General features: G+C 49.2%; 1 protein-coding gene across 3 annotated transcripts in view; it reads right to left on the bottom strand.

Moving 5' to 3' along the window:
* NTM (neurotrimin) overlaps positions 1 to 14,266 on the bottom strand; it is a 961,781-nt gene extending 947,515 nt beyond the window's left edge. The window contains exon 1 of one of the 3 annotated variants that reach the window (XM_081537930.1): positions 14,011 to 14,266. In XM_081537930.1, coding sequence (XP_081394056.1) covers positions 14,011 to 14,092 — 82 coding nt within the window. In that variant the 5' untranslated portion in view covers positions 14,093 to 14,266. The remainder of the gene's footprint in view (positions 1 to 14,010) is intronic. The other 2 variants (XM_081537932.1, XM_081537929.1) reach the window with 2 other exon arrangements.
* Between the last annotated feature and the right edge of the window lie 335 nt (positions 14,267 to 14,601).

Genomic DNA, 14,601 nt, shown 5'->3' with positions numbered 1-14,601 from the left:
TCTGGCCCAGGACGTGTGAGGAAGGACGTTCTATGACAGCTTCAAGGGAGGGAGCATCCTTGGGAGATAGTCTGTGTGTGCATTCTGCCCCTTATTTTTTTCTCCTCTTCCATCCCATGGCCTGGCACAAGGATGCTGCCCTCTTAGACCTTGTACACTGGATCCAAACCATGGAAAGGGTGGGGTCCCTGAGTGTCCCTGAGGCTGGGAACACTGCACCAGCCAGGTACACAGTGGGGTGGTTTTGTAACCAGAGAGATAGACTTCTATCTTCTTTAAGCCGCTTTCACTGTGTGGTTGTCATTTCTGTCTGAACCCAAAGTTTATGGATATTTTCAAATATGTGGTTCCTTCCTTCCTTTTAATAGTGATGATACTGTTTTTTTTCCTTCTCTGCGAGTCCCATTTTTCTTCCTATGCTCAAGATTTGCCCACCCAGCCCCACGTTCCTCCAGGGCCCTCACCTGGGTAGCCACCTCCTATCTCCCCTTCACCCTCCCTTTACCAGCCGCGCCCACCAGTATTCGGATCTGTCTTCCCTATTTTACAAAAGCAACAAACTTCTCTCCAGCTACAGCTCCCATTGGTGTCACAACTTTACCTCCCTTTAAAAAAACAAAAAACTTAAATAATCATCCACATTTTTTATTCTCACCCCAGTTGATCCCTACACTATGGCTCCACCCCCAAAGACTGTTTTCCCAAGAGAATAGAAGATATTCTTGCCTCTAAGTCTGATCTTAGTTGATCCTCAGCAATATAAGATGCGGTGGCTAAGGCTCTTGCCTGCCCCAAACGCACATTCTCTAACCCCGATGTCATCCCACTCTCTTGGTTTTTCTCCCATGCTTTGGCCACTTATTGTCAATTGTTTTCCCAAGATCTCTTCCCTTTCTGATCCTTAAATCCTGGCTGTCTGCCCCATTTCTCATCATCTCCCTTCCTGGGTAATTCATTGTGTCTGTGTCAAAGACCCTCTTTGTTCAAGCTCAGGTATCTTTCCAGAGTTACAGATTCATCCAGCTAACTTCATATCAGAGAGCTCTGTGTACACCAATAAAACCACCGAGACCCAAATTGCTTTCATCACACTCTCCCTAAAACCTGCCTGTGTCCTATTTACCCAGATATGAGAAGTCCTCTTCCATTTTGGTTTCTCGTGCATCATTGTTTTCCCTCTCCATCTCCAGGTCCTATCCTTTAAGTCAGCAGTCCCCAACCTTTTTGGCACCAGGCGCTGGTTTTATGGAAGACAAGTTTCCCATAGATGGGGGGCAGGGTATATTTCAGGCAGCAATGTGAGCTATGGGGAGCAATGGGGAACCGCAGATGAAGCTTTGCTGTCTCTCCCATCACTCACCTCCTGCTGTGTGGCCAGCTCCTGACCAGCCACGGACCTTGGACAGGTAGCTGTCAGTGGCCTTGGGGATTGGGGACCCCTGCTCTAAGTCCATGATGCTTGAATACCCACATCTCCTTGTCTCTGTCAGTCTCACCTGGTTAACTCATGCCTGCTTGGCTGCCACATCCTCTAGTCTTTTAATTCATTTCCACACTGCAACTGGAGTACCATTTTAACATTTGTAAGTAACCTAAATCATGTTATTTATCAATTAACACTGCAAACTTAATCATGCTGCTCTCTGGCATACAACCCTTTCTTCCCTCAGAATAAAATCTTTAACAAGAAACATAAAGCCACTCAAGGTGTGACTTGTGACTACCTCTCTAACTGCACCCCTTGTCTTTCTATCTACAAGCTGCCTCCATCCCCACTTTATCCCAGGAAACTACACAAACACACTCAGTCTAGCCAGATTGGTATTGGATTCCTAAATTCCTACCATGCTCTCCTGTTTTTAAGATTTGGCATATGCCGATTCCTTTGCTTGTAATATTTCTCTCCCCTCTTACTTGGTTGAATCTAGTAACATTTGTGTCTCAGCTTTAGCATCTCTTCCTTCCAGAAGAGTTCTCGGACCTGAAAAATCTCGATGTGGCCATAGCAAACAAGACGTACTTTCATCACAACACTTACCATGTTGTCTTGAATTGTCTTTCTTGACTGAATGTAAGAACTAGGACTTATTGTTTATGGCCAGCACACAGTAGGGTCTGAATAAATCATTCTGGAGTAGTTGAAATAAAAATGTAAGTAAGAACTCGGCTGTACTCTTGAATCTATGATTTTGCTGTGTTTTAATCATTCACCTCGGCGATGTGGACATGACAAGTTTATATCACCTGGGAATGACAGGAAACTCATGGTGACAGCTCATCAGAATACAAAAATAGCCTCAGTGGATTTAAATAATGGATCCACATGCAATGAAATCTCAAACACATGAAAGCAAGGATGGGAGAGGTCTTGAATAACAGCAATTTAGACAGAGGAATGAGTGCAGCTTCAATGAGCAACAGTGTGGAATACCTGAACAAGAAAAGAAATGAGTGTAATAATAAAAGTGGTCTGATGTATAAAGTCCAAAATGTAGTAGGCAATAACCCACTCCCCACTTTGGCAATCAAACTACAGCAGGAGCAATCTGTCTGATAATGTCTTTTAGTGAAGCATCATCAAACTGGAGCACGCTTAGAAGATAGCGATCACAATGATTAGTGGTTTAGAAGTTATGCATGATAATGCTGATAAGGAGCTAAGAACATCAAGGTAAGATAACTAGGGTCCATCAGAGTCTTCTCTTAGAAAGAAACTGGATCACACAATATTACTGGTACTTTGAGTGGCTCTAACTGGCATAAATCAGAAAGAGGCACATTTTTGTTCCATGTAGATTTACTAGGGTTGTATTCAGCTACAAGTAATAGAATCCTAATTAGATGGAAATATTGCCCATAAATAATAAGTGTGGAAATACATATTGCACAGCTGGCATGACTGCTATGTTATCTTGAACTTGGGGTCCTTCTGTTAGACTGAGCCGTATGAAATTGTTTCTATTCAACTATCTTTGATTTACTCAAACAGCAAATTCCTTTAGTTCAACCTAAGAGCTTCCTGTTTTGCCATTCTGGTTGTAAGAGTTTTTTAATTTTTGTTTTTCCTTTCTGTTTTCAGGTTGGTTCCTGGACCCCCGGATAGTGCCTGGCTCTCAGTCAAGAAAAGATGTAGGAGTGGTAGGGTTCACAAAGCACAGGCTTCTTGAGTACAACCCTCAAACTGCCACCTGGGAAACTTCTGCCTACTTTCCATTGGCCTGACTCACATGGCATGACCATCCTCAGCTCTAAGCAAATCTCAGAGGTGCATATTATAAACAAGCATATTGCTGTCCTAAACAAATTTAGAACACTATGTATAAAGAGAAAGGGTAGAATTTACACTGAGCAATACTTTCTTGCAGAGTTTATCTACTATGAAGTGGGGGCTGGTGTCAGTTATCCTCAGCTGTATCTGCACTGAAAGTCCTACGTGTTTCAAAGTAGAGATGACCTCACCCCATTCTGATCCACAGAATGAGATTTTTGTGAGTTGAACCTGGGCGTCTAACAATCTCCACAGGTGATTCGGATAGACAGCCAGAACCGGGACCACAGGTCAGACAGCCTCTGCTCTCTGGGGGTCCTGAAGCTGGTGAGCAGGAATTAGCCAACACCATCCAGGTGGGAGACAAGGCAAATTCCAAGGTACCTCCCACAACTCTAGAAAGTATGTGCAAAGTTTCTAGACTTGATGATTAAACTATTTTAGCCTTGGACAAGGCTTCAGCAGTGCCAGGAAGGGATGAAAAAGTGGTGATAAGGCATTCAAATCCTTCTATTAAGAAGTTTTAAGGGAGGAAGGAAAGAGAAATATAGAATGATTATTCTCGTTTGTTTTCAGAATTGACAAAATGGGTTATTGAACTACAGATGTCTATGCATCACCAATTGCATTGAGAAAAAAAGGGTATCAATTAATCTTGCTGTGCCTGGGTCAGGTCTCCTCTGGTTGTTTAACAGACAGTCAAATGCTCCCGGGGTAGGGAATGGTGAAGAAGGAGGCAGAGTAGGTTTGAAGAAGTGGGTAAGAAACACTGATCCTCTTCACCTTCTCTGGATAAAGAAAACCCACCAGTCACTCTCCTCTTGTTTTAGGTCTGACTTTCCCTTGCTCTCTGATGCCAACATGGCTCAGAGAGCAGCCCCCTCCTCCAAGCTTCTGACCAGCTGACCCCTAGAGGGACAATTTCCTGCTCTTGGGTGAGTTTAGCCAGGGAGAATGAGAGCTCATTTCCGCTACCTGGGTACCTATAACATCTGGTTTATGGCTGGTGATTGGCGGCAGGGGTGACTGATGTGTGTAGTTCCATATTCAGAGTCTAAAAGAGGTCTTGTCAGGGGAAGAGATGAGTTAAATCTGATAAACAGACTTCAGAGAAGGGCAGGTTTCAAGGTCAGGTTGTTTTGTGAACAGTATGACACAGTCATAGGAGAAGAAAGGGTTAATTATAGCTTGCCCAGAGTCTACAGGGTTCTATGGCTCCTGATAAATCTGAGGGCACTTCTCTCTCTCTTCCTCTCCCTCTTCTGTTTTATCCATAAACACTGATCAACTGTGTGCCAGGTACTGTGCTGGGTGTGCTGGCACACAAGGCGCCAGACTTCCAGGAGCTCACTGTCCACTGATGGGAGACAGAGGTGTCAGCAGGGAGCTACACAAACTTGCAATAGCTGCAAAGACTGGAAGGAAGCGCCAGAGCCATGGGGGGTGGGCAGAAAAGAAGGCAGTAGGAGCTTCAGCGAGACGCTGAGCCTGGAGTTCTGTCTTGAATCATAACAAGTGTTTGCCAGGTGGACAGGGCAGCCATCAGTAGAGGGAGCAGGTGCACACTTACTAGGAGGAAGCCGCAGCAAAGCCCTAGGAATTCATGGAACCAGAGGACAAAGGGTTTGGAGAGAGGCTGGCACCCCCCAGTCATGCCTTTCCAGAGAGCAGAGATTTCATTTTATCTGGATTTAGAATCAGGTGAGGCCACATCCTATAATACTCAAAGCACACGGGGAAGAGATTTACCTTAAGAAGAAAACAGCATAACCAGAATAATTTTAGGAAAGGGCCATCGGCACCCTTTCTACGATCGATTATACAGGAAACAGGAGAAAAGCTTGGAATATTTAACTTAGGGAGAAGGGGAGGGAATTGTGTTTTCAAATATTTGAAGAAAAGCCATGTCGAAGAAAAATCAGCCTCGTCCTGTGGGTAGTAGTATTAGCAGCACTCGTAATACTATAGGTGATATTTATTGAGAGCTTACTGTGTGCCAGGCAGTGTTCTGAGCACTTTCTCCGCAGTAACTTATGTAATCCTCACACCAGCCTTAAATGTAAGTCTCAGAATTAGCTCTGTTTTGTACAAGAGGGAACTGAATTGCCCTGAGAGGTTGATTAAATCGCCAAAGGTTTCAGACTAGGAAGTGGCGGAGCCAGAGCTTGGACCCAGACCATCCAAAGACTATATTGTGTTTCCTCTCCAGACAGAGAGCGAGGGGTTGGAATCGATAAGAGGACAGTTTCTTCTCCTTTGTCTCCCTCTCTTCCTGATCAATCAGTTGCAATAGCTCTGGAGAGAAGCAAGTTACCCCACATTGGAGATAGAAGGGGACCGCTGCAGCTGCACCATTGGGATGTTAGAGCTCCAACAGAGGGATTGAAATAAATCATCATGAAAGTCTCTCTGGGCCTGAGCTGGTTGTGACTCTGCCTGGCTGACACAGCAGCGGGAACACTTTGTGAGTTACCCAGGGACTGTACTTGGCACAAATCTGCACGGTAGCTCTGCTCCCCCTGTGCTGCCTGCACCTGCTGACTCTATCAAAACAGGCATGCTTTCACTCTTGCCTGCGCTGCAGGGTCTGACCTGGCTTGGAGGCGAGAGCTAGCCTCCCTCGGCCTAACACGGTAGCTGCCAAACTGCCATTGGGGTTCTGAGCACGGAGCCTTTGTTGCCTGTGCGAAGGAGAGAGATGGAAGCAGCAGGCTGGGTAACCGGTTCCTGCGGAGTGAGCGGGAGTGGAGGCCGGGAGAGAGAGATGGAAATCTTCACACTTATGAATGGAGCTTCTGCCAAGACTCACCATCACTTAGCTCGCGCTAAATCAGGCTCCAACACATCCATTCTTGACCCACATTCACACATTCCAAGGCTCTGGAATTTCTCCTATGGGATTGATCATTCTCATTCCTGAGTCCCTCTACCTGAAATGCTATGTCTCGTTCGTCCTTCCCTCCCACCTGAAGGATGCCTTCTAGACGAGAAACACAGGCATGTGTGGATACGTGATAGTGTGTATGATACAGTATGCACTGTTTGTGTGCACACACACCACTCACATGTTCTGACTGTGGTCGCCCGTCTGTGGCTGTGTTTATATTCTTAGCTTCCTGCAAACAGACACTGCTTCTGAATATTTTCTCCTAGCACCACTACCTTTCAAGTACTAGACTCAGAAAGGCTATTTGCAGAATTGCAAAATGCGGGACGTGAAACTTGAAAATCTTTTAGTCCAGCCGCTTTATTTTAGAGATGAAGTGACAGAGGCTCCTATAAGGGATGTGCCTTATCCCAGGTTGGAGAATGTTTTCTGATAACCAAAGAGGTATGGCTTTCAAACCTGGCCATAGGTTGGAACCTCTTAGAGAACTCTGGAAAATACCAGAGCATCTCACAAAGAGATGCTGATGTAAGCATTCTGGGATGGGATCCGGGCATTGGCATTTTTATAAACCTCCTCAGGTGATTCCATGGTAGAACAAATTTGAGGACCATTGGCTTAGAAAATGGGAGTATTGCAAACAAAGGCACATTGCACCTGTCGCATGAGGACCTCCTAATCTCAGTAGAAGGCAGATTGCTCCAGGTTGCTTGACTTGAAGAATCATGGATCCATGAGAAAGGTACTTACCTGTACTTCTACAGAGGAAATGCTAAGAAGAGTCACCGGCACTATGGAAATGCAGACAGAAGCAGCCAGGTGAGCAACTCCCCTAAAATGTTCAGAGGGCATCCACAACACATACTGTGAGCAGAAGGGAAGCTCAATTCTCTTTGGGTGCATACGGCTGAGAGCACAAGCTGACAACTGAAAAAAGGCTGTGTCCCAACCACAGTTATAGCATCAGAGGAGAACAAATAAATGACGATGCTTATCTGTCATTCCAGGAACCCTAAATCAGGGTGTGATGAGTGGGCAGCAGAGAAGGAAATGGCAACCCACTCCAGTATTCTGGCCTGGAAATTCCCATGGACAGAGAAGACTCGTGAGCTCAGTCCATGACTGAGCACACGAGTAGGTAGCAAAGAAAGAGTTCTCCGAAAGGAGGTCATCTTAAGTCCACCAGAAAATAGGAAACCCTCAGGGTCCCACGAACTGAACTTGCCTCACCCCGATCATTTGCCTCAGCAAACCCCACCCTGTCCTGCATAAGCACCCCCACCCCTTGCTGTCTTTGGCCATCCAGTTCTCTGCAGAAGGCAGGGTACTAAGGCGTTGGTCAGGCCACTGGCCAGGGTGGCAGTGGTGCCAAGAACCAACCAATAACTTGAATGACAATGACAAGAGCCAATGGTCACCAGGCCAACCCTTCACAGCAGCTTTTGCTGTCCACGTGCTAAGGCAGGGAGCGTCACACATCCCTCCCTGAGCCCTTCCGGCCAGGAGTCACAATGGAGCAATAGAGGCAGCACCCCTGACACAATGAACCCAGAGCCTGACTGCGCTTTCTCTCCCACGCTCCCCATCTAAAAACAAGCCTCCAGGATTGGTGTGCTCTTGCCACCCGTTGTAATTTGCATAAGCAATTGTGCAGGAGACTATGTCACCCAGTGCCCCTCCACCCCTACTTCTGATAATCCTGCTGGTTCTTCCCAATGTGATTAAAAAAGATGACAAATCAATCAAATCTGGGGATTGTACTCTGTCTTTAGTTGGTTTGGTCACTGATATATTCCCAGCACCTACAACAATGCAGGGAACGTAATAGGAGCTCAATAAACACTCGCTGGGTGATTGAACCAGTGCACAAGTAAACAACTAGATCTAGTCTGTGTTGAATTGGATTTTGGTGACACCACCAAGATGAAGCCAAGGAGGCACCTCTGGAGAGTGAATTTGAATGAGCTACTGAAGCCAAAACCAGTCTATCTTTTGAACAGGCCTTTATTACTGTAAAGGGCAATACTCTTCTAGAAGCCAAAAAAAAAAAAAAAAATCAAATTTAGTAACCTAAGATGTCCTTAGTAACAAAGCTGAAGAATGTGTTTTCCAATATTTGGTTTCTCAGCTTGACAGTCTCTCTTGAAATACTCTTTTCTCAGCGATGGAAATGTGAAGCGCTGTTGGTTTGTTTTGCAGTTTGCAAATGACTTACAGAGCTCTTCTGGCAGAGTTTCGGTTTTTCTTCTTGCAAATAAACAAAAGGCCATTTCTCTAATATGACTTAAGCAGGGGAGATTCTGTGATCTCCTGTCTTGGTTTGGGAAGGAAGAGAAAAGGAGGGGCAAGCAGAAAGATGAGGGAAGAAACTACAACAAGTAGGCTGTACAAGTGGAACAGAAGCCGGAAAGAGGCAAAGGGAAAAAGGATGTGGAACCCCGGGGTATCAGACATGCAACACCTGAGGACGCTGCCTTCAGTGGGACCCCAGCCAACCTTACGGACATGAACTCCCCTCTGGTTCCTTGGTCCCCCCACCACCACCACTGCAGTCTATCATCTGGGCTCCTGTGACCTGGGAGGACAGACCCCCCCTCCCCCCTCTCCTAGGCAAGCCTACATGAGGCGGAGCAGCCCCTGCCAGCTTGACCCAGATCTGTCATCTGATCAATTATTTTTCCCACGGAGGAGAAAGAAAAATGAAAGGAAGAAAGAATAAGGGACCGCGAGAAACAGAAAAGGGAGGGCAGAGAAGAGAGGGAGAGAGGGTAGAAAGAGGGAGGGAGAAGAGGGGAGAGGAAGAGAGCGAGGAGCAGGGACAGAGGGAAGGAGAAGGACGGTGGAGGGACACGCACATCTCTCCCATGGAGGCTCCTGTAAGTTTAAGCTGCCATAGCAAGGGCGGGCTCAGTTCAGAAGGCTGCAGAAACACACACACATAAATACATAAAACATAAGCTCTAGAGGTTGCTGAAGGAAATCAGTCAAAGCAGAGCATGGGCGCCTCTTCTTTCCACCCTTTGCCAGTCCAGCTTACATCTGGTTTTTACTCTCTGAAACTCCTGGTTCCAACCATGTCCCCTCCCCCAGAGCCCCGCCCCTCTGCCATTGGCCCCGCCCCCTGACTCCTCCTGGCGGAAGTCTTCCTCCCACTAGGAAAAGGTGTGGAGGCGTGCTCGCACGTGTTTCCTCTAAATACCCTCTGGTCTTCTTCCACCGCGCGTCCTCTAAGGGAAGGAGAGCACGGGCCACCAGGCCGGCGGAGGAGACAGCCCGGAGGATGCGGTACCCAAGACCCCATCGGACCTGCACGCCATCGATTACCTTATTTTTGCATGTTTTCATTTTTTATGTTTAATTAGTTTTATTGAATTTCAAATGACTACAGACATAAAGTAAACATGTAACAAGCCAGTAGAGCAGAAAGGCAAGGAGCTGCGTAGATACCAGCAGGCTCAGTGTGGAGCGCCACTTAGCACCACATGTTTGCTGCGTTACAAGCATTAATGAGTCTTTACAACCCTCGGGGGGGTTGCTCCCCGGCCTGGCAGACAGGTGGGGAGACTTCCCAGAGGGAAGTATTGTCACCTACGGAAGTCATGGAGAACTTTGTGTTCGGATATACCTGCTCCCCACCCAGCTGTGTTCAGGCCACCTGAAGCGATTGGAAATCAGACAGGCAAGCCCATTACAGTGTTTGAAGGGTCCTTAGGTCCTCTGCTGAGGTTAAATATAAAGCAAAACGGTTTTTTTTTTTTACACCTTCATCTTTCTAGTTGATAGGCAGGGGCAGGCCATGAGCTCCAGACCTAAAATATCTGGAACAGAGACAAATCCTCGACACAGTCATCCTCTCCGAAGTGTTTCTACCATAAGGAAATAGTGAGAACATCGCACATCCTTCCAGCATCTTCCTACAAGTGCAGGAATCACCTGTCCTGCATGTCACCCTTTCTTAGGATGTCCGGAGAGCCCACCTCATCCCGAGGGATAAACCGTGGCTGAAGCCAACACTGGTGTCACCCATCCATGACAAGTAGCCTTCCCCAGCCTGGGTTGCTGCACCTCAGGGCTGCAAGGGAGTGGGGGCAGAGCCCCAGGGAGCTGCTAGGGACAGTGCCCCTCAGAGCACTCAAGCAGGGAACCAGGAGAGGCCCTGCAGGGACACAGCTCAGCACCCTTCGGCCCTGTGCCACAGGAGAGGCCACTGAGAAACCACGGAAGTCAGGGGCAGAGGCCACAGCTGTGGAGAAGGGCTTCCAGGCTCACTTTGGCTTTAAAAGTGATGAAAGGGAAGAGCCAGCCCCAGGACTAGCCTGAAACTGTCACCTGAGAGCCCCACCCCAGCTGGGACTCTGCGCCCACCTCTATCCAATGCCCAGAGGGCAGTCCCAGGGTGTGAAGAGTGGAGGGAAGCTGCAGTTCTTATGCACTCCACGACTTGCCGGTGACCTCCCTGCCTCCCTCATTGGAAACTCCAAGCCTGGCAGCTAGCGTCCACTTTGTGAATCTCCTCTGTCATCTCCCCTTAATTTTTTTTTTTTTTTTGGCCACGCTTCCAAGTGCCCACAATGCTTACTTACATCAGACCCAGGAGCCCATCACCCCAAACCGAGTTTTCACTCTGCCAGTAAACATCGTTATGGTCTCATCTGCCACCCCCACTCCCCCCACCTCAGAAGTGTTGCCCAGCTCAGGCTGCGGCTGGCACCCAAGTGTTTGCTGTGAGTGGCAGGAACTTGGCTGATCTGCCCAGCTGAACCGTGTCCGTGTTGCCAGCACCCAGAGAAGGAGAGAGGAACCAGGCTCCATTTCCTCTCCCTTCCCCTCTGCCCTGCTGCTGTGTACGTGGGCAGGTACGTTGATGTGGGATGTGAGGAGATGAGAGAAAATGAGAAAGGTAAGGCAGGAATCTAGCCCAGCTCCTGGGAAGGTGTTGAAAGGAGCATTAATCCTTCGAAGGAGAAATGGTCGAGTTTCTAGAAAGAAGCTGCCGTACACCAGCCATTCCTCTCTGAGCCTCTCCATGGCAGGAGGTGGGCGGTGAGCTGAAAAGGACAGCGCCTCATCCAGGAGCTGCTCTGGCTCCCAGGGCCGAGAAGGAGTTCTGGCTAATCAACCCTGGAGCGTCTTAGGGCCAGAGCCCCTGGGCGCTAATCACCCCCACCCTCCCCCTTATCACTAATCGGGGCTCATTCCCTCCTCCTCTAAGCTGGATCATGGTGGCTCTGGGTTGGGGTGAGGAGCAGGTCAGGGAGGGGTCCATCAACCGCCCCTAGCCCCCGACACCTTTTCAAGAAGGCAAGAAGCCCAGGAAGTAAGGGCTCTAGAAAGAGCCAGCCTAGAACAAAAACAGAGAAGAAAAAAATTGCCTTAGAATGTGTACTGCATTCTAACTAATCCCACCGGGTCAATGCAATAGGGGTGGGTTATTGCAGGCAAGACCTGGCTGCCTGAGTAATTCTGTGAGTTTGATAAGAGGTAACTGGCCTGCACCAGCTCCTATGCTCTGAAAGAGAAAACACACATCACCTTGGCTGGTCCAGCTGGCACGTGGCTAGAGGGGGTGGGGGTGGGTCTCGGGGGTCACTTTGCCTTAAAATTGGGCAGCCCAGTTCTTTTATGACACATTGAAGCCTATCAAAAGCTGGTTCCAGGTGGATAGTGCCAGTAAGGCCATGATTTGTCTTAGGAAATTCAGGATTTGGTAGAATGAGAGGAAGGGCTGGGGTAACCCAGTCACCCCCATCCCCACCCAAGATGGCAACAAGAGTGCACAATCTGAATTCCCTGGGGGGAGAACTTCGCACCCACACTTTCTTCTCATCTGTTAGGGAATGATTCAAAGTATGAGCAAATATTATGCTTCCCTGCATTTATTTCTGATGAAAAAAAAAATCACGTATGCTAATTTGTATGTAAATCCAGTATGGCCCTGGGGCTCCTGGCAAGCTGCCAGTGGGCCTGTGGATGGTGGAATTTTGGCAATTGTCTCCAGTCTGAGGTTAAAACAGAAGAGACTCAGACCTCAGAACGGATGGAAATGATGGAGGTCTTGGGACCTTCCCCGTTCCCTTCCTCCGGACCGCTCATTCCGCCCCTCCCCCATTTGGTTTACATTTCTGTGGTTAGCATGACGGAAGCTGTTACCTGGAGGCTGCCTGGCTCTGGATTCAGTTTCTCCAGTGCCAGAGCTGGGGCCCTGATCTCACTGGGTGAGCCCCTGTTCACCCAAGTACAAGCAGGAGTGTGTGTGAACACACACACACACACACACACGCCTGCTGCCTCTGCTCCATGTTATGTAAGAGGAGTCAGTCAGGGCTGCCTCCACGTGGCCTCCTTCACACTCACACCCACTGACCCGTGGTGGAGGAGGGAGACCCTGAGGCCTGTGCCCCCCGCCCCCATGGCTGGGAGCTGCAGGGCAAGGAGATCCCATACATGGACTTCCTTGCATCTGACTCAGAGCCCTCCAGGGTCCCCTTCCCCCCTCCTTGAGCCCCAGCCGAGGGTTCGCAGGCATTTGATCCTTCCCAGCCTGGTCCCCCTGCCCACCTCCTGTGGGTCTGCGTGGACACCTCTGCAACTCCGGCAAGGGGACAGTCCCCAAAGACCACCCTCAGGGGGAACTCAGGGGGCTAGAGGTGGGGACCGCGAGAGCCCCGTACTGCAGTGGGGAAGGGAACCGGATGGGTGGGACTCCCCAGCCTTCTCCACCCCCTCCACCCCACCCCCGGGAACCAACTTTCCTCTGGGGACGCAGCAGCCAGCGCTGAGCTCCCAACTGGGGTCCTGTGGGAGACGGAGCTGGCCCACCCACCGGGGAAAGTTTCTCTGCCACCTCAGTCCCTGGGAACGCAGGGGTCTTTAATGAGAAAGAGGCACGCCAGATCCTCAAAGGACAGGGCGGGCGGGGTGAGCAGGTGGGCAGGGAAAGCGGCTGCTGGGAGGTGGGAGCCTGCTGGGAGGTGGGAGCCGGGACAGAGCGCTGCCCCCCCACCCCCACCCCGTGCAACAAGGGGACTCCAGGTTGAAGTGGATTCCCACCCACCCCAGCACAGCAGGACCACAACTCAGCAAGCCTGGCCCTGACTGCAGCCCAGAGGGCTCGGCTTCCCAGAAAAAGAAACAGAACATTAGCATTCGACTCTTACTGCCTCTCTTCCTTCAACTTAGGAGAGCTTTCCGGAATCTCAGAGCTCTGCTTGCTCCTGCAGCCTCTTATCTGCTTTTTAACCACCTCCCGCTGCTCCCCTCCACAAACACACCCCCAAACACACAGAAAACTAACCGGGCTGCCCAGCTCTGCTGCAGACTGATTCAGCCCTCGGAGCCGGCTTCCTGACCACGAAGCACAGTTACCTGATTATGCCTAGCCTGCATTTTCCGTTTGCTCCTTGCAGAAGCTTTGCAAGTTTACTGGCCAATAGATATTCAAAGTTTCCTCTCGAAATTTCTTCCCAGTACCACAAGCAACGCATTAGCTTCCCCGCCGCCCTCCGAATCCTTAATTCCCCGGCTTCCATGTGTCTCCATCCATCCTGTATGTGCAAGAATGTACAGACAGCCAAGGGACCAGCACACAGCCACGTTACCAAACAGGAGCCCCAGACACGCTTTACTTATGTACGTACATCCCCCACCCGTTCCCGTAGCAGCCAGAATCGGATCAATACCCTCACAGCCTGGGTGGGAGGAAAACGTCCCAGCCATGCTGCTGGAAAGCCAGCGAACGCTCTCTCCTCCACCTGCAAACCATACAGCAGAGCCGACTCGGAGAGTCTGCGAATCACCCACAGCACACTGTACAATTCCTGGGTCGGCTGTAGGCAGATCAATAGCAAGCTCTTACCTTGAAAGAGAAACAGAGCAGCCAGCGCCGTGAAGATTGCCCAAGAGATAGAATTGTGCATTTTTGCCTGGATGGTTTTCATGATTTTTTTTTCTTCTTTTTCTTCTTTTTTGTCAGGTTCGGTTTTCTCTTTCTTTCCTGACAGATTGCGTTGCTCTCGAGCTGGTGGAAGGAGATTTAAATCCACTGTTTTGCTGAAGGACACCACGAGAAAGCCAAGGATGGGAGAGTGTGACTTCTCAGTAATTATCTCTCCTCATACTCTGGCACTGAGACACATCGTACAATCTGGCCCTGGACAGCCCTCCTACGAGCTGCAATCATTGGTTCTAATCCAAGGATTGACAGAGCTACAACACGCGCGCGGGCACACACGCGCGCGCACACACACACACACACTCAGGAATCATTTACTGGGCAAATCAGGCTAGCTGATTAAAGAGACAGGAGCCTGGAGAGATGGCATGATAAATGTCACTTTGGCCCTTCTATAGTACCTTCATTTTTTAAACTGACAGTCTCAGAGCCCCAAACACCAAAAAATCCCTTTCCTCTGGCGTTCCCTGGCCTCCTGAACTCAGATTCCCTTTA

Source organism: Giraffa tippelskirchi, chromosome 10 (genome assembly GCF_054371585.1).
Source record: "Giraffa tippelskirchi isolate mGirTip1 chromosome 10, T2T-mGirTip1v1.2.pri, whole genome shotgun sequence".
Classification (NCBI taxonomy): Eukaryota; Metazoa; Chordata; class Mammalia; order Artiodactyla; family Giraffidae; genus Giraffa; species Giraffa tippelskirchi.
The sequence above is the reverse complement of the archived record's forward strand: the minus strand, read 5'-3'. Positions and strand labels throughout refer to the sequence as shown.